The sequence below is a fragment of the Stenella coeruleoalba genome (genome assembly GCF_951394435.1).
Source record: "Stenella coeruleoalba genome assembly, chromosome: 5".
Lineage (NCBI taxonomy): Eukaryota > Metazoa > Chordata > Mammalia > Artiodactyla > Delphinidae > Stenella > Stenella coeruleoalba.
In genome coordinates this window covers 125,696,884-125,721,781 of record NC_137150.1, presented here as the reverse complement: position 1 = coordinate 125,721,781, position 24,898 = coordinate 125,696,884, and the positions used below count along the sequence as shown (strand labels likewise).

At 40.7% G+C, this 24,898-nt stretch overlaps 3 protein-coding genes across 7 annotated transcripts in view; 1 reads left to right on the top strand and 2 right to left on the bottom strand.

Moving 5' to 3' along the window:
* The window catches only part of GABPA (GA binding protein transcription factor subunit alpha), a 36,255-nt gene extending 32,846 nt beyond the window's left edge, over positions 1-3,409 (bottom strand). The window contains exon 1 of one of the 3 annotated variants that reach the window (XM_079923424.1): positions 3,305-3,409. The gene's annotated coding sequence lies outside the window, so the exon portion shown is untranslated. Of the gene's footprint in view, positions 1-540; positions 2,899-3,304 lie in introns of those variants that run through there. The other 2 variants (XM_079923423.1, XM_079923425.1) reach the window with 2 other exon arrangements.
* On the top strand, positions 3,255-10,470 carry ATP5PF (ATP synthase peripheral stalk subunit F6). 2 transcript variants are annotated; one of them, XM_079923427.1, is made up of 4 exons: positions 3,255-3,386; positions 6,826-7,002; positions 9,659-9,783; positions 10,287-10,470. In XM_079923427.1, exons 2-4 carry the CDS (start codon positions 6,839-6,841, stop codon positions 10,322-10,324), a joined length of 327 nt encoding a protein of 108 aa, XP_079779553.1. In that variant the 5' UTR covers positions 3,255-3,386; positions 6,826-6,838; the 3' UTR covers positions 10,325-10,470. The 2 variants fall into 2 exon arrangements, with proteins under 2 accessions (XP_079779553.1, XP_079779554.1); XM_079923428.1 differs by lacking the exon at positions 3,255-3,386 and adding an exon at positions 3,461-3,533.
* A 5,749-nt stretch (positions 10,471-16,219) lies between these two features.
* Positions 16,220-24,898, bottom strand: part of JAM2 (junctional adhesion molecule 2) — a 67,472-nt gene continuing 58,793 nt past the window's right edge. Inside the window, exons 7-10 of one of the 2 annotated variants that reach the window (XM_079921900.1) lie at positions 24,488-24,595; positions 22,704-22,719; positions 19,940-19,982; positions 16,352-18,358 (exon numbers count right to left, since the gene is read on the bottom strand). In XM_079921900.1, coding sequence (XP_079778026.1) covers positions 18,326-18,358; positions 19,940-19,982; positions 22,704-22,719; positions 24,488-24,595 — 200 coding nt within the window. In that variant the 3' untranslated portion in view covers positions 16,352-18,325. Of the gene's footprint in view, positions 18,359-19,939; positions 19,983-22,703; positions 22,720-24,487; positions 24,596-24,898 lie in introns of both variants that reach the window. The other variant, XM_079921901.1, reaches the window with a different exon arrangement.

Here is a 24,898-nt window from a genome sequence, read left to right as displayed (position 1 = left end):
ATAACCAACTTTAAAAAAAAGATTAGAAAACAAGTGAATTTTCTAGGAACTTTGGAAAAACAGAAAGCCTAAGAAGCAGTAACTGTAAGCAGATAGGGTAGGCGGTACCCAGAGAAGAAGGACCAGGCATGGCTTTCTTGACATGAGAAGCCATTTTTGGCCTAAGCCATTTGGGAATCTAAGCCTGGCCACAATGATTACCCTTGAACAGGTCTCAGTAATAATGCTCTTAAGGAGTAACAATAGCAAAGATAATAAATCAGTTATAAAGACTCCCAGTTCTGTTTCCATGGTAAAGATTAGCCTGAAGCACTTTCTTAAGCTGTTTTCCAGAATTTAACCCCCCCCCCCTCGCTCAACCACCAGATCAACTGTAACCTAAGGGATGATAATGTTGACCTTTTCTGACCCTTGTGACTTCAATCAACTAAAGCATGGATGCTGTCAACCTTTGCCCCAATTCTATGCTGAATTCTCCTGCTGAAGCCCCTTCATGAATAGGCATGCACCACCCAAGACCCTTCATGAATATGCAAGTACCCTTAGCTTAAAAGGTCATCAATTTTGCTGTTCAGGATACCGCTTTGGGAAGATCCTGGTATTCTCCTTGCTGCAAGTAGTACACCCTTTCTTCTTCTGATCTTTGGCTTGGTTGTGTCTTTTGTCTTGCCACCCACCAAGAGATGAACCCAGTTTTCTGGTAACAACCAGAGGCTGAGAAATGGCCCTGAGGGCTTATCAGCAGGGACACCTTTGGTACCTCTGAGTATAAGCACTAAGACAGAGGATTGTTAAGAAATTTACCCTGTGATCTTCCAAAAAAGTCACAGATCAGTCTCTAGAAGGTGCCAAATAAAGAAAAAAAAAAAAAAAGAATCCAATATGCTTTTGGAAAAAATCATGCTACTTACAGTCCCTGAATTGATCTTCCTCTTTCTCAATTCTCTAAATTTAAGCTAAAGAAGCAATGGAGAGATTTGGGAAACTGTCCAAATCTTTGATATCACTGCTTGAGTGGGTCTTAGCTCTTTTTCTGGAAACAATTCCCCAGGATTCTATATCAATACGTAAGAAAATGGAGAAGAGAGCATTACTTTGGGCCCTTCCCCCTAGGAAAAGTTACCCCTTGACACCCTGGTTTCTCCTAGATTAAATCTAACCTGGGTTCAGAACACTTCACAAAATGAATACAAACTAAATTTATATTTAACTAACAATTCCAGGAAAGGCTACTATTCTTTAAAATACAGTTATGTTTATCATTCTCTTTTAGAGTCACAGATAAATTTGAGGATTATTCTTCACTGGAACACATTATTAGTTTACAGAGTTTAGGCCAATTTTTCCCAGTAAAGGACAATAAATAAATAAAGGATAATAAATAAATAAAGGATACATAAATACAAGTGCAATCTGGGAGTACCTACCAGATAACTGCACATTCTCTCGAGCTAAAAAATACTGTTAAGTATCCTGAGTAAATTAAAAGACATTTTTGTTTCTTAAAGATAAAGTCAATAGCTAAGAAAAAGTAACACACATACATCTGTGTGGATACACATGGAGAAAGAAAGCAAGAGTGGAGAAAGGTTAACACTTGGTGACCCTGGGGGTGAAGGTGTTCCTTGTATAATTTCATTGTATAATTTTTTCAATTTTCCTGTAAACTTGAAGTTTCATAAATAAAAGCTGGAGGAAGATTAAAGTCAACAGTTTTAATTTGGTATTCAGCCTCCACATGCTCTCATGACTTGCCTCAACGAAACACCTAGCTCATTATTTTCTTACTTCAAGACTATACACCCCTCATGGCATTGGTCCTGTAGACGCAATCCACGTAAAAACTGCTTAAGTCCACCTAGTGTCAGAATATGTTTAAAAATAAATAAGTTTGGAAAGCTTGGATCAAACCCTAAGAGAGAGAGATTATTATTCCCTTTAAGTAGTTCCGAACGAGTTGGACCAGTTTCTTTTGATATTTAAGACAACAAAGTACCTAAGAACGTTATCACTGTCCAGTTCTTCACTTTGCTTAAGTGGACCTTTCTAAAACTTTGCTCCTCTCACGACTCAGACCTACTGCGCGTATTTCTAAATCACTACTCGTCATCTTGCAGTGCAACATTAGGCGTTGTCCTCTCTGATGTTAACCTAACCAAACTAGGGTTCCTAAATACAAACACGCGCGGGCGTATCTTCCAGTCCACGAAAAAACTAAAAAAGCTGACAAGCTACATTAACCCATCATTTTCCCCTTGCCTCACACTTCCTCGTTTTTAAAGGAAACCCAACGGACACCATATACATTAATAGATGGCTTTGATGCAACTGTAAGAATTCTAGAAAGACAACTGGATACGAAGTGAAGGCGAATCGCTGAGTTGGCAAGGAGGATGGTTTTGCATGTTCCTCTGAAATCCCCGGGGCGTCAGGATCAGATCCCGACCGCGACGAATGCGGACCACGGCGGACAGTCGAGCAGGGGATAGTGAGGGAAGGGGGCGGCGAAGGGTGACACGAACGACCGGGGCCCCGAGTGCGCGCGGCTTAGCAGAGTCCCGCGCCGCGCGCCCCCCGCCCCTCCCCTCCGCTCCCCGCACAGCCTCCCCCGCCCCTCCCCACCCGGCTCCCTCAAGTCTCCACGAACGGAAATGGGAGTCACAGCGCCGGGGACCAGCGGAAACAAAACACAGAGGCGGCCGCGGGGGGGCCGCTGTGGGGGAGAAGGCCCCGGAACGAAGCCGGCCCGCGCGGACCCGCGCTCCCCTCCTCCCCAGCGGCCGCACTCACCCGCTCTGGATTCGGCCCCGTCGCCCCCGCCCGCAGTCCAGAGCCGGCTGAAAACCGCAGCGCCGCGGGCTCCACGTGCGGCGTCTCTCCCGGTAAGACCCGCAGCTCCAGCGACTCGAAGTGAGAGGCCCCTGGGCCCTTCCCGCGAAAACGGCGCAGAGAAACTCCAACCCCCCCCTCCCACCTCCCAGGCACCCCCGGGTCCGGGACTACAACTCCCAGCAGGTTGCGCGAAACGAACGCCCGAGGCAACGGAGGCTCACGAGGCACAAGGGAGCCCAACGCCTCAATCCGCTTTGTTTTACGCTCTGTCACTTTGCCTGCACAGTCGTACACCTCAACCACCCCAAGGAAGAGGACGCTGACTCGGGGCGGTGGGGATTGAACTAGGGGAAAGGCCAGTCCAAGTGCGCATGCGTACAAAACAAGGTTTCCGAGAGGGAAAAAGAGAGCAGGTCAACTTGGGAGAAGGAAAGATGGCGGAGGCGTCGCCAGGGGACCCGGAAGCACTTACCCTCCACTTCCTCCTCCTGTTTGGCTTCTGTCTCACCTAGAGCCGTCCGGTCGCCGACTGTCTCCGAGACGCTTCCTGTCCGGTGAGTGTCGACCGACTGAAACGGCGGCCCATAATGCATTGCGATGGCGGTTAGGCGGGGGGGGCGGAGCCAGGGCCGGAAGTAAAACGGTGGCGGCGGCGGCGGCGGTGGCGGTGGTAGCTCTGGCAGCTCGGCACCGAGTGCAAGGTGACTGGGAGGGTAACTGAACTCACTTGGCCTCTAGGGACGAGCATTCTGGGTTTCTTCACGAGGTCTGGGATGCCTGTCACCTCTGCCCTTCTGAAAGAGAGCCGCCTGTATCCTGGACACCTTCACGGTCTGGCCCGGAGTCATTGCTGACCTCGGCGCCTTTAGGCCTTGAAGTTTGCGGTAGACTCAGTAGGTAGCCCTGATAATACCGCTCTCAGGGCCAGCCTGACGCTCAGGGTGGCGTGGGAGGCAGGGGGGCCGGCGCTTCATGGACCCGCCGCCCGGCTGGGGCAGCCAAGGTCATGCCCGCGGGGCCGGTCTGCAGCCAGGCCTGCTCAGCCCTGGCGCGCGGGCGATTGTTCTGAACTACAGCATTTAAAAGTAGAACGTAAGAGGGGAAAGGATAATAGTAATCTTAAAAGTTTGCAACCCACCTAAAAACGTTGGTGGTGCTAAAACTTGGTTAAGCAGCTTTGTTTTACATCACGGATTCCAGGAGGGAAAAAGAGAGCCGGTTAAGTCAGGCGAGTTGTGGATTGACTTCAGCAATGAACATGCGCCGAAATCGCAGCGAAAGGCTGGTCAGTCATCATTGTAAACGGGAGAACCGTGCTCCCTCTCAGCACAAGGCCGCCTCTTACGCTGTACCCTTTTCTTGCTGTTGCCTTCCCCAGTCTTTCTGAGTGTGTCAAATCCCTATCATAGGCTGGCGTGGCCCCTCATAGTACTCGAATAGAGAACTTAATCATAGTTGGTATTTTATACCTATTTGTGTAATAACATGTATCTTTCTCACTAGATCTTTAATCAGTGGGGAAAAAAATGAAACGGAATAAAGGAAAAGGAGCAAGTTTTGATAGTGAGATTATGTGTTCATTTTTTAGATAAGTTGAATTTGAGGGCCCGGTAGGACTTAGGAAAGGATGAGAGCTGTCGAATGTATAGGTTTGGAGTTCAGGAAAAAGACCAAAATTAGAAGTGTGATTTGGGAATCATTCGTACTTAGATGATAGAAATAGAAAAAATGAAAATGGGTTTTACCCATGTTGCAGTAGGAGTAACATGATCTTTGCAGTGTTAGACTTAGAGCAAATTAATTGTGGGAATATGAATAATTTAATCACTTTTCTTAAACATTTTCTTATCTGTAAAGGAGGGATAAGAACACCTTTCTCTGTTTCTTCACAGTATTGCCATAAGGGTACAAGGAGAGAATATGTCTAGAAGTACTTTGCAAAATACCTAGGGCTGAACAAGTGTTAGGTGACCACGTTGCAGAGTGTTGTGTGTTTTTACGTTGCCAAAGGGGAAAATATACACTGAACTGCACAATTTGAAAAATATGTTTGTGTTCTGTCAAATTCTACTGTGTAACCTGGGATCAGGTACTTACCGCTAAGCCTCAGTTTCTGTGTAAAATGAGAATGCTATTAAGTGGCACCTTAAGGTCATTTGTTGTTTGCTTGGAGTCTCCCCTCCCCCCTTTTTTTCCTCTGATGAGGTATAAGAGTGATGTATGATGAAATCTTTAATTTCTTCAAATAGTTTTCTTTCATGCTGGCAGGTGAAGGATATTTGGTTGATTGTAGGATTTCTTTTGGTGGTTTTTATGTGCAATTTCAGGGCTTCTCAACCTTAGCACTATTGACATTTTCGACCAGATATTTCTTTGTTGTGGGCAGGCTATTGTTGTTATTGTTGTTGTTGTTATAGGATGTTTGGCAGCATCCTGGTTTTTATCCTCTAGAGGCCAGTAACACTCGCCGCTATCAAGACAACCAAAAATGTCTTCAGACATTGCCAGATATCTCCTGGGGGATACCGCCACCTGTATTTGAGAACTGCTGTGCTACTCCATTGTCGTCTAGCTTAGTGCTTTCCAACTCTCATTAGTAAAGGGCCATTTTCCCCTCAACCCGTGTGGATATTTTTGAAGAATACAGTAAAAATGAATTACTGGAAAAATTAGTAGATGAAAGACAAAACAATGAAGACACACAAAATATGAACTCTTTTTGTATTATTAAATTCAACAGATATGAATTACTCTGTCAGTTTGCTGTAAAAGTTTCTAAATGCTTATTGCCAATTTTGGTATTACTATAGACCAGTAAGGCAATACTACCGCTGGTCCCCAGACCACACTTTGAGCAGTAGTATTATAATTCAATAGTAGTCCAGTGTCAGTGAGATGATGCTTATTGTTATTGCTGTTATTAGGTAATTTGGGGGGGGTGGCATGGGAAACATGTTAGCATGTTGGGTTTTCACTTTAAGGTTCAGAAATTTTACCAGGCTGTATTGAGGTGTGAATCTTTATCATCATTCCAGAAGGGTTTGGTAAGCCCTTTCAGTTTAATCAGCCTTTCTTCATCTTGGGCAGTTTTTTCTAATTATTTATGGTCTCCCTATTTATTTCTTTTCTTTTGGAATTTCTGTTTGCATACAATTTTTTTTTTTTTTGCATTTGATCTTTTCAGGACACTAAATGAGGTCTCAACTGAGATCATCCTCTAATTTATATACTGTAATTTTTTAGTTAGATGACCATGTATTTTAGCTTCAGGAAGTCTAGGACTTAGAAGTCTTTAAGTCCTTATTTTAAAAGTTCAGACTTTCTTCTCCTTCACAAATTCTATTTCACTGATTAGATTGTACTGCTTGATTTTTCCTCTCTTGTTGGTGGGCTCCCTTGGACTAGTTGCTGTCTTCCTTGCTGGTTCTTTTGGACTTAGATTTGGTTTTTACAGTGTCCTTGAATGTCTAGAATCCTGCAGTTGTAACAAGCAGAGCAGTTTCTTTCCCTGTGGGCCCGGGAAGTAGAAACTGAGGCTCAGGCAACTGTCTCCAGGCTCCCTGCACAGCTCCCTTTTTGCCTTTTGAGGGAGTCAGGGAAACCTGGTACGTTAATTTGGGTATCAGTATTATTCTTTTTCTGCTGAGGGTGGGCAGCCAAGACTAATAAATTCATGGAGAAGAAAACATGCCATCCCAGATTCTGAGCTTGCTTTCTGCGTCTGACCCTAGTGGAGCCACACGCAGGCCTGAGTGGTTCCTAACTGCTGCTAGGTTCCAGGGCCTTTTGGTTAAGAAGCAAAAAACTTGCAGTGTGGGGTAGAGAGGGGAAGGGAGCTATGGTCAGGTGACTGTTCTTAGTGTTTACTGAATTCTGGTATGATTTAAGTTCTGTAGCAATTAGTAGAATTAGATGCCCACTATAACATATTAATAGGTGTTTTACAATTATATCTATTTTAAAGTATCTTCACATTCTGGTGCTTGTTTCCAGTAACAGAATCACCATGATTCTTCAGAGGCTCTTCAGGTTGACCTCTGTCATTCAGTCTGCAGTCTCGGTCTCTTTGAGGAGGAACATCGGTTTTACGGCAGTGGCATTTAATAAGGAACTCGATCCTGTCCAGAAACTCTTCGTGGACAAGATTAGAGAATATAGAACTAAGCGACAGTAAGTGGGTAGATAATCAACTATGGTGTACGTGTGAATATTCAAAGTATGTAAGTTTTGAGATGGTAATAAAAAATTACTTGGCGTTTGAAAGTGTCTAAGACCTTCACTGAGCTGATCTCTATCATAAAGGTTCATTACCTGCTCCAAAGAAGAAGATGAGAATCTTGATTTTTTTTTTTTTAAGTCCCAAATTTTCTCTTCCTTATATGGGTTCCAAGGGAGAATCCCATTAAATCTAGTGTCATTTTAGATATATCCCTACTATAGTGTCATTTATTATAAACTAGAATCAATTCATACAAGTACATGGGATCTTGGAAATCATTTAGGAACCATACTTGAGAAAAACTAAGCCCCTTAGACATTGATTAGCCTAAGGTCATAAAACTAATTGTGGGGAAAACATAATCAAAATATTCTAACTCCCAATTCAGTGCCCTTTTTGTGACATCATGATTTGGGGGAAATGTATAGACACAACATTTTTTCTTTAATGCTACTTCCATATTTACATATTTCTGGGAATATCAAAAGACTCCTGCTTCATGACATAAAGCAAGTCCAGGAGCAACATAATAATAGAACCACACAGTTTTGGAGATGAATGATGACCTTAGTATGAAGTTCAACGCCCAAATCTTCGGAAAAGTGATACAGATCAATTCAGAGTTTTGTTTTATTTGGTTGTCTACCATGTGCAAAGTGCTGGACTATTAACAGTGGTGGGCTACAAAGAAAGAAGCCACTTTGCATTTACACAATATTCTTTTTTTTTTTGCGGTTCACGGCCTCTCACTGATGTGGCATCTCCCGTTGCAGTGCACAGGCTCCGGACGCACAGGCTCAGCGGCCATGGCTCACGGGCCTAGCCGTTCTGCGGCATGTGGGATCTTCCCACACTGGGGCATGAACCCGTGTCCCCTGCATCGGCAGGCGGACTCTCAACCACTGCGCCACCAGGGAATCCCTACACAATACTCTTAAAGTCTGATGGGGTAGAAAGTTTCTAAGCAAGTAAATACAATATAAGTTTAAATAGGTTAGATGCTAAGATAGTGACACATTCAGTGTTTGGAGAACTCATAGGAAGAAATGCTCCTTTCTAGCTGGTGCATTTTGGAAGGCGGCTTGGAAGAGTGAATGTTTCTAAAAGCTTGTGGATCCCAGAGCTGGACAACAGTCATCAAAGTATCTGGTTGAAGGCTCTATCTAGAACTGAACTGTATATCTCTATAGCTATTAATCACATGTGACTATTCAAATTCTAATGAAGTGTAAATAGAAGTTCAGTTCCTCAGTTGCCTTAGTCACATTTCTATTGCTCAATACCAGATATGGCTACTGGTTACCATATTAGACAGCACATACATAGAGCATTTCTATTATCACAGAAGGTTCTGTTGCACATGCTGATGTAGAAGAACATTGGGTCCATAGCAAGAAACATCATTAACAAGTTCTTAAATTAGAGCTGGCTCAGTATTTTTTGTGGAAAATCTGTAGCATAAATAAGATCCTATGCTTTTATCATAGGCATGGGTGAAAATATTAGCCTTGATAGAATTTTCACTTATAGATTTTTTTATTATATTCATTGATAAGTGGGCAGTAACATTCTGACAAACAGAATTTGTGTAAACACTGCTGGTCCATGATGCTATATTTATCTTTCCAAAGCACAGCTCTAATTTTGTCATTTTATTGCTTAGCAAACAAAATACAAAGTCCCAGGCTTAACATTCTCAGCCTCCTGTGATCTGGGTCCCGCTGGCTTTTCCCTCTAGGCTGTTTAGTGTTCCCCACATACAGCCAGTGCTTTACCACCTCCTCATCCTTGCTTTTTCAGTCTTAGAATGTCTCAAATTAAAATCTGACCCAAATGCATAGTTTGTCACAAATGCCACCTTTTTAAAATGAAATTTCCCTGTTCAGCTTAGCAAAAGTGATCCCTCAATTCAAGTAGCTTTTTGTTAAACCGTGTCTTTGTAGGTTATCACCTAACTCCCTTACAGCATAATTGTTTATAAACATGTTATTTTTTTCTTCTAAATGGCAAAACCTCTGGGGGTAGGAAGTAATTTGCTTCTTTGTTAGGCCCCTGTTATAGAGACTTAAAGTTTTTGAATGCCGTCCAGTGGTGGTTAATCTAAATCATAGTGATAGTAGATAACTGAGTGCTCACTGTGTGCCAGGCACTATGCTGAGTGGTACATGTACACAATCTCTCTTTCCCTCAACGCCACCATCAGGTAAGACTTTGAGTTGTAGATGTAGAGTTTAGTTCACACGGTTTGCTCTAGTTCACACAGTTACTGAATTGTAGAGCTGATGCTGAAACGGAAGCAGTCATTCACCCCAGACCCCGCAGACTTGGCCGTTATACCTTATTGCTGCTTAGACCCTGAGAGGTTGACTTTTAATAAGTATCCTTGATACTGACAGACGTTGAATGTTAGAGGTTTGTTTGAAGTTGCTTCATTTATGTGAAACCTCGTAATAGTTAAAATAGTTTGAGCTGAAATTCAAGTGGAACTGCTTGTTATCTTTCAGAAAAGTCTGCTTTTCCCTACATATAGAAGATCTATGAAACTTAATTTTGTTTTTGTAAACTAATGATTAAAATCTGTTTTCAACTTGGTCGTTTACACAACAGGACATCTGGAGGACCTGTTGATGTTGGCCCAGAGTATCAGCAAGAACTAGACAGGGAGCTTTTTAAGCTTAAGCAAATGTATGGTAAAGCAGACATGAATACGTTCCCTAACTTCACATTTGAAGGTAAGTCTTTTTAATCACAGATTCATTGTTGTGGGAGATCATTTTAAGTGGAGAATATTTATACTTGGGTTGTGTAGAGGATTAAATGACAATTACGTGTGAATTTATTAGAACAGTGACATGTGCATGGGAAGCTCTGGAATAAATGCCATTGGGGTAGGAGATCACATAGCATAGAGGTTAAACGGCAGGGATCTAAAATCAAACTCCTGACAATATCACTTATGAGCTGTGTGATTTTGTGATTTTTGGATTAATTGGTCCCTCTTTCTCATCTGACATTTGGGGAGAATTATGCTGTTTTCCTCATAATGATAGTTATAGTTAAATGACATAGAGAGCCTGGCTCACTGTAAGTCCTGAATAAATCTTAAGCAGTTGTTATATTTCCATGTAGATGTTTCTTTAAAAAAATCAGAAGATTGATGAGTTAAATATTAAAACTTTCTAGAAGATGAACTTTATTGCAGTATGGCTAAGCTTGAACCTTTTTTTCCTCTTAGATCCCAAGTTTGAAGTCGTCGAGAAACCACAGTCCTGAAGAAATAATGTAAAATTTATCTGGTAATTTGTCCTAGATTAATTGTATAACTGATCAGAAGTAACAGCATAAACATACATTTCACAACTGTCATATGTTCTTTTAATTCTGATTTCAAAATAAATTATTTGGTGGTGTTGGGTGTACACTTGAGTGTATTGAATTCTGTGTTTTTAGATCCTCCCATTTGGTTATATCAAAGCAGATGGAGACCTTGGATTAATTGGGTACTACTTGCCAGATTCTTCTGAGTGCAGGGGTGTCCTTTTTGTTGCGGAGACTTACTGCTGGAGGGGAGCCACCTGACTTAAGGAATGTTTGCTGCGGAGAATGTTATACCCGTTCCCAGAATATGAAGAAATGGTTCATAAATCCTTTTTCATAGCTTTTTCAGGAAACTCAAGTGTGATTGTGAATATGTCCAGGAACATCCATTGTGTTTTAACTTCCATCTCCTCATATGTTAAATGCTTTTATTATCCCAGTAACTCAGGTCCCTCCTCTTCCCTTGCAGTGTAATGATCACAGTGTCTTTTATGGGGCTATATGGATAGATCAGGGGGAGCTGGGAGCCAGAGAGGGGAGGGTTCTACAAAGGAATTTCCTTTAAAATATTAAGCTGTAGGGCTTCCCTGGTGGCGCAGTGGTTGAGAGTCCGCCTGCCGATGCAGGGGACGTGGGTTCATGCCCCGGTCCGGGAAGATCCCACATGCTGCGGAGCGGCTGGGCCCGTGAGCCCTGGCCGCTGAGCCTGGGCGTCCGGAGCCTGTGCTCCGCAACGGGAGAGGCCACAACAGTGAGAGGGCTGCGTACTGCAAAAAATATATATATATATTAAGCTCTGTGGTGGTGTTTGCCCAGCTGATGGAAGGTCCAGCAGATATGATGTGCCAGAGAAGTGGCAGAGCAAGCACATCAAAATTTCAGAGAGTAGATGGTTTTATTTTTAATTATTCTTTTTTAAAAACAGGAAAAGCAGTTGTGCCTTTTTCTATCTGACAATCTCTCTGACTTATGTCAGTAAATACCTGTCTTTAGTAAAGCTTTAGAGATTTTCTTCAAAAATGTGAAGTCAAAAATACAGCCTTTCTTATGAGGTTAGCTCACTTCAAAAGAGAAATAGATTTTTACTATGGCATGCCATACTAGCTGAAGTCTCAACCTGGTGAGGAATACTTTTCAAAAGATCCACAAATATTTCCTAATGATATAGGTGTGATTAGTAAGATGTGAAGAGATGGAATTGGGGAGGGTAAAGTAGTAGGAAGAAACTGCCCAGTTTTCTTCAAATGAAGCTAAGCAATGATGGGTCAGTTGGACTACTTTTAAATAGTTGTAGACGTTGAAACAGAATTCGATGTTTCATTATGGCACCATTAAAGGTAACCAAGGAAGCCTCATTGATCTGTTCCTTTGTCTAACCTCCCCTCCCCTGAAGTGGCTCTACTCCACCTTCCTGTGGCAAGCAAGCAGCCTGGGGTCAACAGCGACCCTGCCAGTCTAGGTGGAGATGGGGCTGACCCTTTCCGTTCATGTTTCCCTCCCCAATTCAGAGTTGAGTTGAATTTTACCTTTTATAATCTCACACCTATTCATAATTTTTTTTTGTCTGTCTCGCAACTACTTGGAGTTTGCTTGAACATCCCAATCTCTTCATTATGTAAACAGAAGGACTCTATTTGTGGCTTTCTGCAGGGATACTGTGTTAAGCATCCTACTCATGCCCTATATCTTAGGGCTATGCATTTAGCTAAATTTTGACCAGAGAAGTGCTCTTGTTTTTTTTCCAACTGAATGCTGTAGTGGTGCTTTGAGTCATGGATGTTAACCATTGCCCCTTCTTCCTCATAGCCCCTTCAGCTTTCTGGTAAGGCTGCCCCAAATTTGCAAACTCCAGCCTTTATCTGTTACTTCAGCCTACAAGAAAGTGGTCCTGCACTTAGCATTTGGGACCACCTTATATGTTATTACAAATGACCTCAACTTTCTAGGCTTTTAGCTGTTTAAAATGGCATTTTTCTCCCTTGCCTGGTGGTGTGGGCTGAATCGTGTTCCCCTAAAACTCCTATGTGGAAGCCCTAACTCTCAGAACCTCCCAATATGATTGTATTTGGGGATTGGGACCCTTAAATGGGATTAAGTTAAAATGAGGTTGTTAGAGTGGGCTTGAGTCCAGTCTGACAGGTGTCCTTATAAGAAGACTGGTGTTCTTATAAGGGCATATTTGAGTTGAGGAAAGGTACAGGAACTGGAAATGGACATGTGCCTGCCTGTTACGTGTCTAGTACTCCCTTTAATAAAAATAGCAATAACCAAAGAGGGCTTCCGTTGTAGGCGATTTTTACTTAAATCCATTTAGTGTAGAATTTTTGTTTCTGATTGTTGCTACCCTTGGTGTGGCAGGCTTATAAATGCTTACTCTGGTTAGATTCTTAATGTATGAGTTCTTGGAAAGCTCTGTGGGCTATAAAGTTTCCTATTATGCAGATTACCTTAAATGGGAGGTCCGACCCATCTCTTCCAAACTCCCCTCAGCTCCCACCTCAATGGTCCAGTTCACAGACTCTTATTTCAGATGTTTGCTCTCAGACACTGGCAAGAAGGCTCAAGGCCAGCTACTTTCAAAGATGCCTACTTGACCACAGGAAACTCACACATCCTTGCCCTGAGACACAATGGGAAGATAGGTGCTTCACCATTTCCCCTGCTCTCTACCTTGATATCTTTTTCCAACTCTCTTTTCACTCTGCTCAAATAGCTCTTTGCTTCTTGGCATGTGCCTTCAATTGTTGCAGGTGATTCTCTTTAAAATTCTCTTTACTTGCCTTGGGGGGTGAGTTGGGAAGTAGAACTCACAACTTTGGCAAACTCACACGACTTGGACAATTCATTCTGTCTCTCTCCATTGCTCCCCACCCCCAATCCATCCCTACACACTTTAGTTTATGGATTTTGTGTGGTGGGGTAAAGGAGAGACGACCAGGGTAATAATTTCAGGGTAGCACAACTGTCTCTTCATGAACATCAAAGCAGGTATTTATACCCAAATTAGTTATGGGTTTCTTTAGAAAGTGAGGTACTTGTCAGCCTTCAGGCAACAGGAAAAATCCCAGTCGACATTCTGTTACATGAATATGTCTTTACATATAAAACTTTTTCTAATTCTTTTTGCTATATGTTATCCTAAAATTTAGAAAACTAGGTTTCTTGACCTACAGCAACTTCAGTATAATTCATGGTAGTTAAATATTTGGAAGGAAAGGAAGCTTGAGAATGAAAAGTTAAATGGCAGGGGGCAACTTTAGGAATCTAACTACAGGTCATAAAGAAATCTCAGTTTTTATACCATCTTTAAGAAGCACTTCTGTGTAGCACATTCAGTGTTGAAAACATCATAAAATGGAGCTTTAAAACCATCTGCCCTCAGTCTTAAAGAAGTTAAACAAGTCCTTTGTTGACACACTATTCATTTGTTTTGACATTTTCTTAGTAAAAAGTATAAAGACATACTCTAGTATGTCTTACTTTAAAGTAGAAAAATATTTTAAGATCTTTTTAAGGACTGTGTGGAAATGGATGCCTAATAACTAATAGGAGTAGAATAAAAGTCATGTCTGTCCAGCCTGAATTCATGGAGCATTAATTTGTGTGACTCTGCATAACAAATGAACTGGATTATAATAACATTGCAAAATACAGTATTAATATTCTAAATCTATGGAGAAATTTTATCAATAAATACTCTTTAAATTGCCCTTTCACAAGTGCTCTTTTGATCTTAAAAAATTCATTTAGCACTTACTGGATACTGACTACACATTAGATACAGTTAAATAATTTGGGGCTTATAAATATGTATGTAAAACGTGGCTCTTTTCTCAAAGTGGTTCTATTAATAGATTGGTGGTGATGCCAGAGATGTACATACATAACTGTATTAAGAAATATAAAACCAACAAGTGCCATAAGAAAACCAAGTGCTATGGAAATTCAGAGAAGAAAGAAACTTCTTCCAGAAGGGAGAAGAGGGAAGGCTGCATAGAGAAGGTGGAATTTGAAAGATGTCCTGAAGAGTAACTAGAATCTACATATCTTGTGATTAGGAGAATCAGCTTTCCAGGTAAAGGAGAAGAAAAAAAGGGTCGTTGAGATACAATGACCTTAGTTCAGTTTGAACATGTGGCTGAACAGGTAGGTGTGACAATATGACAACGTGTGTACGTGGGGGGAGGCCCTGAATTTCAGGGTAAAATGTTTAGACCTTGGTGAGAGACTATGTAAAGGAAAAGAGTGAAAGGTTTTCAGCAAGGGGATGGGAGAAAAGGGAGAAGGGAGTTGACTGTTCAAGAGAGTAATCTGGCAGTAACTGCTAGACTGATGGGGTGTGTGAGGGGGAGACTAGAGGGCAAAGGAGCCTTCAGGACAGGAGAGATTAAAAGTGCTACCAAGTGTATATGTGTCCATGCCACGCTCTCACTTTGTCCCAGTTTACCCTTCCACCTCCCTATATCCTCAAGTCCATTCTCTAGTAGGTTTGTGTCTTTATTCCCGTCTTACCCCTAGGTTATTCATGACTTTTTTTTTTTTTCTTAGATTCCATATATATGTGTTAGCATACGGTATTTGTTTTTCTCTTTCTGACTTACCTCACTCTGTATGACAGACTCTAGGTCCATCCAGCTCACTACAAATAACAATTTCGTTTCTTTTTATGGCTGAGTAATATTTCATTGTATATATGTGCCACATCTTCTTTATACATTCATCTGTTGATGGACACTTAGGTTGCTTCCATGTCCTGGCTATTGTAAATAGAGCTGCAATGAACATTGTGGTACATGACTCTTTTTGAATTACGGTTTTCTCAGGGTATATGCCCAGTAGTGGGATTACCAAACGTGAAATAGATAGCTAGTGGGAAGTAGCCACATAGCACAGGGAGATCAGCTAGGTGGTTTGTGACCACCTAGAAGGGTGGGATAGGGAGGGTGAGAGGGAGGGAGACGCAAGAGGGAAGAGATATGGGAACATATGTATATGTATAACTGATTCACTTTGTTATAAGCAGAAACTAACACACCATTGTAAAGCAATTATACTCCAATAAAGATGTTTAAAAAAAAAAGAAATTAGAAACTAAAAAGTAAAACTAACAAAAACATTTGTTATTATATAAAAAAAAAATGCTACTAAGAGAGGGGGTACTTGAGGGAGGAAGGTAGCAGAAGACAAAAGGTGTGAGATAGTAGCCGGAGATAAAAAGTAGTGACAATCGTGCCAATGAATGATGGAGTCTGTGAATAAATGGGAGGTTGAAAATGGAGATAGGGAGGGTGGTAGTGGTAGAGAATATAATTTAAATGGTGGTTAAATTTAAATCGTGGTTAGCTTCAATCTTGAAAAAAATAAGATTAAAGATTTGGGTATCTGTGGCAAGGGGATGAAATGATCCACCATGGCATTTACCTGGGGTAGGGGCAAAGGGAAGGCAGAAAGTATCACAGGCTGTGAGACTAGGCAGGGTGAAGGGAAGCTGTCCTAGGAGAGAAGAATTTGAGAATTTCAAAGGAAGGAATGTTGGGGGCAGAGAAAAAACATCTTGTGTAAAACATCCTGCATCGGATAGACCTGGGTCACATAGACACTGCCTCTTCACTTGTCAGCTTTGTAAACTTGGCAGTCACTGACTCAGTTCATCTCAGTTTCCTCATCTGTAAAATGACGACATTGCCCTCTTTATACAATCGTTGAGGCGAATTTGAGATTTTATACAGCCTCAACTCCATCCACCCCCCACTTCCACGACATATATAAAGTGTTCAATAAATCGTTGTGACATTTTACTTTCAGAGCATTTTTTCAGCATTGGAAAGGTTGGCAGGCACCCAGGCTGAGAGATGAGATTCTCATCTTAGGCAGCTAAAGCATTAGCCTTGTAGCTACAGACAGTAAGAGGGACTAGTTTCCTGGGTTTCATTTGAATAACAATAGGTGAATGACTCTTCCCCTGCACCATTAAATGGGACTAAAAAATTGAACACGTTCAGCTATTTTTATTAATGTAGACTTTAATCAGACAAAACCACCTGTGAGATGAAGTTTTTTTCAAGGCTGTATTGAAAAACAGTTGTTCCAGATTTAGTTAGGTTAAACCCCCGAGTAAAAATAAATTAAATCTGGTTACAATGATAATTAAAACTTGCTATTAAAGATACTAACACCCTAACCTTTATAAAACACAATTTTACTTCATGAAAACAAAATCAAAATGCTCTAAGAATTATAATGATAGTTTTTTGTTTTTTTTTCTTTTCATGCTTCATCACCAAGAGTTGGGAAACTATGCATGTGGACCAGATCCTGTCTGTGCCTCCTGTTTTAAGAACACAAACATGACTATTTTAAAAGTATTGTCTGTGGCTGCTTTCATGCTACAATACCATGACATGAAAAATGGCAGAGTTGAGTACAGTACAGGCAGTTATGGCAGGGACCATATGGCCTACATGTCTTAAAATATCTACTACCTGGCCCTTTACAGAAACTGTTGGAAGAGGTCTGGTGAGAATCACTGAATGTCACAGACAAGTGGGGGCAGTGTGACAACAGGCATCTTCCCAGTGACCTGGTGTCCAGGCACATATTCGGCACTTGGTGAGTACTTAATCCAACTGTCCAAATCCTGGCGATTTGCTCTGCCTATTGGGCAAAAAGAGTGGACTCCTTTAAAAGCAGTTTAACCGTGTTCAAAGTTGTCAAAGTTAGTGAGGGACCTTTTCGTCTAGATTTGCCTGGAACTGGAAATGCCCTAGCCATATTGTCTTTTCAATATGAAACGAATAATCAAAATAATTTCTGGATGATTATGCTTTTAACACAGTCTAATTACTCTCCCTGTTACATGGATCATTGGAATTTTCACTTTGTAACACTAGCTGGAGGTCTTTGTGATCTATCAGTTTAGAAACCAGATGATCGGACCCATTTTTCAGTTCATTTCTCCTGTGTTTTCTATGTATCAAGCGTAGCACCAGGTGCCAGGAGCCACCCTGAGCCGTTTCATCTCATTTTACTTGTCGGGCAACCTGTCCTCCCCTCCATATCCCTGACTTTGCCATAAGCAGGGTTGGAAAACCACTGGCCGTAACAGCAAGGGACTCGGCCCAATGCAACATTTCACTGCACGAATTTTAGAGACAGAGAGATGTGAAGTCACCATCACGCAGGGACAAGTATCTGTAGGGTTATGTGTGTTGGTTCCAATGGCGAGTTCTGATGTCAAAGTCACCAATCCTCTTCAAAGGGGTCTTAGGGGAGGGAAATAGCAACAAGCAGCTCTGGGGGTGAAATAAGACACTTGGGTTTGTGTTTAACTCTCAGACTGATGTTTAATGAAGAAATCAACGGCACACACCAGGTGAGTGAGCTCTGGTCATTAGGTATTTTTCTTCATGTTGATTTTGGTTCTCAGACATGAAAGTAAACAAAAAGTGCAAATCCTTGGGTGTAAGACCCTTCCTGCCACTTCCTTTCTGTGAATATATTAGTGATAAATGAGCAACAGAATAACGAGACCAGAGGTTCCTTTTGCATCTGTCAGAGTATTTTCTGAACCCTCTAAATCAGACTCTTGCACAGAGGGTGCATACAGCTTACATTTTCACGCTCTGTGGATTAATTTCACAACCAGTATGATATATTTTTAGTAACTTACTCTAGAAGTTACGATATTTAACATTTCACAAGCCCCAGAATATTACAAAGTATTTTGACTCCTTTAACTTTGTCCAGACACAAGAAGCCAGACTGTATTTTAGCTGCTGACAAAACTATTTGTGTAAAATAAAAATTTCAAGTGATGTAGCAGTCATAAAGATTATACTGAAACACCAATTTCACCTCCTCATGTACCTCTTGGCAAATGTAAGACAAAGCAGAGTTTTATAATCTTTTAATAGTGCAACAACTGGGGTTTTGGTGCATCGCAAAGGTGGAATTCTTTTAAATTATAAAGGATTTTGTGTGCTTGAAATCCTAGGAGAAGAAAGAAAAAACAAGTTTAAATATGATGTATTACTTAACATTTAAAGAAATATAGAAATCTTATGAATACAAAGATACATCCACTATGAGAATCTTGCAGGTACAAACCAGCGTATATTTAATTAAATCTATTTTATGGGGAACTAAATAATTAAATACCAGGAGACAAATCCTTGAATCTTTGCCTAAAGAGCAAAGAAGTAGGAGTGGGAATTAGAACAGGAGAAGTCCTGTTTGCTGGGGGGATGCTACTGGCATCTAGCAGGTAGAGGTCAGGTGGTCCTAAGCATCCTACAACATACAGGACAAGAAAGAATTATGTGAAATTATAAAAAATTCGTTATATAAGCCTTAGAAGAAATTGTCATTTCTTATATAAATTGTTATATAAGAATTAGGAGAACATGACAGTAGTGCCAATGTTGAGAAACCCTGCTCTGGGGCAGAATTCAAATTGGACACTCTTGCTCTTGGCTGACCAGGGCAACCAAGCAGAAGACAAAGAAAAAGAGCAAAGCTTTTGTTCTTCCGACTCAGCCACAAAGTGTCTCTTCCTATTTGGTCAGGTGAGATTATTTTACTCCGCACTCAAAGGAGTATTTTCTACAAATTATAGGAGCAAATATAGAGTTAACATGTTGCTTGTCTGCTAATTGATGAACAATATGCTTTGGTATTGTAAACCACAAAATAAAGTGATTTCCATGATAGATTGTGGAGTAGACAATTTTTTAATTTTTGGCGGAAAAAAAAGTCTATGGAACAGTATGTAGGTCTTAAAGGTTAGTGTCTATCAGAGTCACTTAAGTGTTTAAAATACACGCCCCACCCAAGCTCTACTGAAAGGAAATCTAAGCAAATCCCTGCCACAGAGTACTAAGGAATTCAGGGAAGTAGCGCTCCATTTCTCAAGAAAGGGCTTAGACTTCTAAAAACATCGGGAACCTCCCTTCCCTCACTGTATTGCTGAAAAATAGTCCAGAAGGCTGAATAACCATCCAAAGAGCTACAAAATCTGAGCAATGATGGTATTTACTGCTTCAATGTAGTGCTTACAAATGCAAAAGTACACAAGGGTCCAAGCATCTAAATTATGTTCCCTTAACAATCTGAATTAGGTAATTCTTGCATCTTTTCAAGGATTTCTGAAATGTTTCTTTCTGCAAAAGCAGAGCATATTCCATATCCCTAAAATTTCCAAGTGCTTTGAATAACCACAGGAGAGTCCTGGAACCACAGATCTTCTGGAAGTGATCTGCTTGGTCAAGCTGACAAGAATCAAGGTACCTGGGTCCCAGCTTGGCCATTGTAATACTGTGAGAATGTGTGTCCTAATTTCTTCATCTATAAAATGGAGCTGATAATGCCAGATCTAATGATACTAAGGAGGCCGACTAATAATAGAAAACACAATGAGAGAAAATAATGGGATGGTGAAGCCCCACTGCTCTACAAATGCTGCCTTCCCAGACAGGGGATGGGAGCTAACGTTTATTTAGCTCCTTCTAAAGACCAGCGGTAGACACTAGTACAAGGTATATTAAAAGTGAAATATGCTTTAAAAATACTCACATTTTCACTCATTGCAGTGGCTTTAGATGCAGAACTACTCTTCCTGTTTGTGGAACATAAAAGACAGCATTTACTATATTATTGCTTCCAATTCTAAAACATATATCCTCTTAGTTAATGTTACCTCCACACATTTTCTCAACAGGAAGATGAACATTTATCTTAGTAAAAAAGGTACAAAAGCCCCCAGAAATCCTAACTGAATTTCTTATATTTATAGACAATATTCATAGAGAAAACCATGTAACAAAATATCTGTATGTGTGAAGCCCTGTGTGTCTACTTGTAGCCTAGGGCTAGATACTAACGACTTTTGCAGAATATGCAAACCAGAGACTTACTAACTTTTAACTCAACTCATTGACATTTACTATTTTGAAAGTTTAATCATTATAATCTCAAATTTCATTTTTTCCATGGAAGGAAAGTTTTATGTGGTGACTACGGTTCCAGTTACCTGTTATGGGCTGAACTATGTCCCCACCAAACATTCACAGGTTCAAGTCCCAACCCCCCAGTACCTCAGAATGTGACCATATTTAGAGACAGGGTCTTTAAAGAGGTAATTAAATTAAAATGAAGTAATTAGGGTGGGTCCTAATCCAATATGACTGATATCCTTATAAGAACAGGAAATTCAGACATAAACAGGGATGTTTAAACATAAGATCGTGTGAGGACAGGGAGAACACCACCTTTAAGTCAAAGAAAGAGGCCTGGACTTCTAGCCTCCAGAACTATGAGAAAATAAATTTCTGTTGTTTAAGCCACCAGTTGATGGCACTTTTAAGGCAGCCCTAGCAGACTAATACAACATCCAATTCATTGTCCAACAAATTTTGAGGAGCATGGATTTGACAAACGGGAGGTGTGTATAGGAATAAAGATACTGCCTCCCTGGGTTAATAGAGACAGTAATAGGGACTGAATGAAAGAATAACCTCCCTCACCCTAGCATTGCCAGCCTTTCTCCATATATAAGATGATGTCTCTTCTCTGTTCATAACCCTCCCTCCAATCACTTTCCATCTTACTCAATAAAAGTGGGAATCCTCACAATTGCCTGGAGTGCGATGGGGGATTGGCCATACCACCATCAGGCTACCCTGCTTTTCAGAACTCACTCCTGACCTGGCTACTGCTAGTCCTGTTAACTTGGACCTCATCCTGGACTTGCACTGGGATATTATGAGGCTCAGAGACCATGATTGAGGAGCAAGTCTAGGAACAGGAAATCAATGGCATCTTCTTGGTCTTCAAACGACTTAGGAGATGACAGTCTCCAAAGCATGGCAGCTGAGAGTAGAGGGGAACGCCCATAGAGTCGAGGTTGGGTCTGCCATTTCCATACATACAAGGACAGGCACAAATCAACTGCAAATACACTGGAGACTCTGGTGATCTCATCCAGATCTCATGTACCAATGACTCCTAAATTTCTAACTCTAGTTAAGATGTTTCCCCAAACTCCAGATTCATATATTCAGTTACTCACTAATTATCTCTACTTGGCAGTATAATAGGCATCTCAAATATTAAAATTTCAAAGCACTCCAGACAGACCTCTCTACCTACCTCCACCACCACTCTCAAACATGCTCCTCCTGAAACCTTTCACACTTCAGTAAATGGTAACTTCATCTTTCCCAGAGCCTTGGAACCATCTTTGATTTCTCTCTTCTTCTCACAGCCCACATCCAATCAACCAGCAAACTGTTCAAAATATATCCAGAATCCTATCTCAACATTTCTGACACCATCACTTTGGGACCAGCCGCCATTTTCTTTTGTCTAGATTAGTTAATAGTTTCCTAACTGTTCTCCCTGCTTCCTCCACCCTCTGTCACCTTACAGTTTATTCTCAACACAGCAGTCAGCGTGAGCTTCTAAGAATTAAATGAGATGCTACCCCTCTGTTCAAGAACCTCCAATGATGTCCCATCTTACTCAGAACCAAAGCCAAACTCCTCACAACTGCCTGGAACAGACTCCATATAATCTGGCCCCCACTACACTATTTGTGTTCACTCATCTCCTCCCTGCATTGTTCTCACTCTGTTCCAACCACACCGGTCCCCTTGTTGTTCCTCAGATACTCCAGGCACGCCTAGCTTCGAGATCTTTCCCTTTGTTCTCTCCCCTCTGCTTATCTGCATATCTCACTCCCTCAGACGTCCCCTCATCAGTGAGGCCCTCTCTAACCACCTATTTACAAGGGCAATCTCCACTCCTCCCCTGTGCATTCTCTGTTCTCTTACCTGCTTTATCTTTCTCCATAATACTTATCACAATCTGACATACTGTTGTGCTCATGTAATTGTTTACTTTCTGCCTTACTCTACTAGAATGCAAGCTCCATGGGGCAGAGGAGTTTTTTGGTCTATTTTATTCACTGCTCTGTTATCAGTCCCTAGAACAGGGTTGGACATATATTTGGTATTCAATGAAATGTAAAATGACTTTTAGGGAAAAATTTATTTGAACATTTTAAATTTAGAAAATCACAGAAAAAGTTTTTCAAGTAGTACTATGGAAATGCCTACAAAGTCAAATTAGCGACTATATTTCTTCTCTAGGTAACTAAACATCGTTGACAAGTTGGCATGAGGCATGAGGTGGGATGTGTTCCTTGATGAATTCGAGTCACCGCCCATAGAATTAAACCCGCACAAACAACCCAACTTCCCACTTTTGACTTTAAACGGATGATAAACAAAAAAGTAGTTGATATGGGGGAAGGCATGCATTAAGAAAGTATACTTACTGGAAGGAGGTTTCTTCTACAAAAGAACAAGTATATATCATTAATGCAAGAATTAATAGGGTATGATACAGATTCATATAAAAATGAGTTTGAGCTTAATTCCTTTTTCTCAGTTTTGATTCTCACTTGCTGACATTGTATACCTCCTAAATCAAACGTTGGCAAACTTTTTCTGTAAAGGTCCACATGGCAAATATTTTAGGCTTTGTGGGCAAAGAGGTAAAATCGAGGATATTAAGTAAGTACTTACATAACAAAAGAGAAAACAAATTTTCAAAAATTTTTATCAATGAATTAAAAATATAATCATAGTAATCAAAGTCTTGTAATACAGGTCTACTAATTAGAAGAATGGAAATCTTTGGAGGGATAACATTTCTCTTATTTGGGGGTTCAATGTTAGGGTTCCCTATTATCAAATAGACTGCAATGTTTATATGTAAAAACCATTCTTAGCTCGTGGGCCATAGAAAATCAAGTGGCAGACCAGATTTGGTCCATGGGTCATAGTTTGCCAGCCCCTGTCTGAAATGCAAGTTCAAGAAAATGGTTCTCTTAGATAGATTTTCTGCTAGATGAAAACGGGAGTAACATTCTTAGCTAATGAACTAATAATATTCACGTAAAATCTTTAATTAATTCAGCATTTTAAGAAAAACCGTTTACCAAGTCTTTAATAAAAACACTCAGACAGGTATTCTTTGCAGGTAGAGAGAAAAGACAAGAATTTTGAATGAGCAACCTTATCTGTCTGTACTTCCACTGTTGACCAGCAGGGGGACTCAGCCGGATTACATTACACTGGACTGGATAGGAGCACCACACAACAGCTACTATTCATTCACAGAGCAGTTATTCTTAATTACAGGGAATATCCTTGAAACCACATTCATGGAAACATTTTACAATACCTATTTATAGGTATTATTAGAAACCCCCTTTACATTTAAGTTTTATTTTGATATAAGATATTTTTTAAACCTAAATTTCAAAATTAATGTTCACTATAAAAACAGCAGGTCTAAAATTTGTTCATGCTATAAATGTATTATCCTTAAAAATTCTACTTTATACACTAATTTTAGTGGACTTGATGGAGTTGTGCAACTTTGAAGGTCTCAGATAATTTTGAAGACTGGAAGTAAAGAAATGCATTAAGAGAGTAAAACATTTAAAAATCTTATCCATTTACATCAAACCTATTGTATCACCAAACGCGAGTTCCAACAGACCTAAACTTGAAGAATTAAAAACCTCAGAAGCAACTATAATACAATAGGTTTCTAGTTTTTAATTGAACAATTGTCTTCTAAATACAGTTGTGCTAAATTTGACATTCAACATTCCACTGTTCTATACTGATAAAACATTTCACAGATTTATTCCAATGAAATTTCTTATCATAAAACTAGAAATTAATTTTCATCTTGAGATATACGATCCCTTACTTAAAATAAAAGGATCTTAAATACATGTACATGTGCTATAAATATCCATCCACATTGCACATCTCTCGGTATTGCTGCGCTATGCCCCTCCCCGGTGCCTCTCACATATTCTGTGATGATTCCTGGAATGTTGCGATGAGACACCTCTGCCTTTCCTCCCTATATTCGCCGGGATGCTTCATGACTCACCTTCATGTCATCTTGGACATTTTCTACGGCAGGAAAATTAACGAAAAATATTCTCCAGAGTCTGTTAGAACATCTTAGGAGAAACAGTGTCTCAGAAGAAAACTATATCCACAGGAAGTTGTCTGGCAAAGAGTGAAATTCACTTACTTGAAAAGTAGCCTTTCCTCTGAGCATAGCACACGCCAAGGCCACAGACAGAAATCACTAAGGCCACAACTACTACAGCTGCTATTATGCCACTTATGTTGAGATCATCTGGAATGCAAAATAAACCATGCATGAATTCATGTCAAAAAGATGGACCGATGTAGTTATTAAATCGAAAAAGCTCAAAAAACTCCCCTCGGACTTCCCTGGTGGCCCAGTGGTTAAGAATCCGCCTACCAGTGCGGGGGACACAGGTTCGAGCCCTGGTCCAGGAAGATCCCACATGCCACGGAGCAACTAAGCCACAACTACTAAGCCCACGTGCCACAACTACTGAAGCCCGTGCGCCTAGAGCCCGTGCTCCACAACAAGAGAAGCCACCGCAATGAGAAGCCTGCACACTGCATTGAA

Coding starts and splice junctions, on each gene's coding strand:
- ATP5PF (XM_079923427.1), top strand. CDS start 6,839: ATGATTCTTCAGAGGCTCTTCAGGTTGACCTCTGTCATTCAGTCTGCA. Junction 7,003..9,658: donor GAATATAGAACTAAGCGACA/GTAAGTGGGTAG, acceptor TTTACACAACAG/GACATCTGGAGGACCTGTTG. Junction 9,784..10,286: donor CCCTAACTTCACATTTGAAG/GTAAGTCTTTTT, acceptor TTTTCCTCTTAG/ATCCCAAGTTTGAAGTCGTC.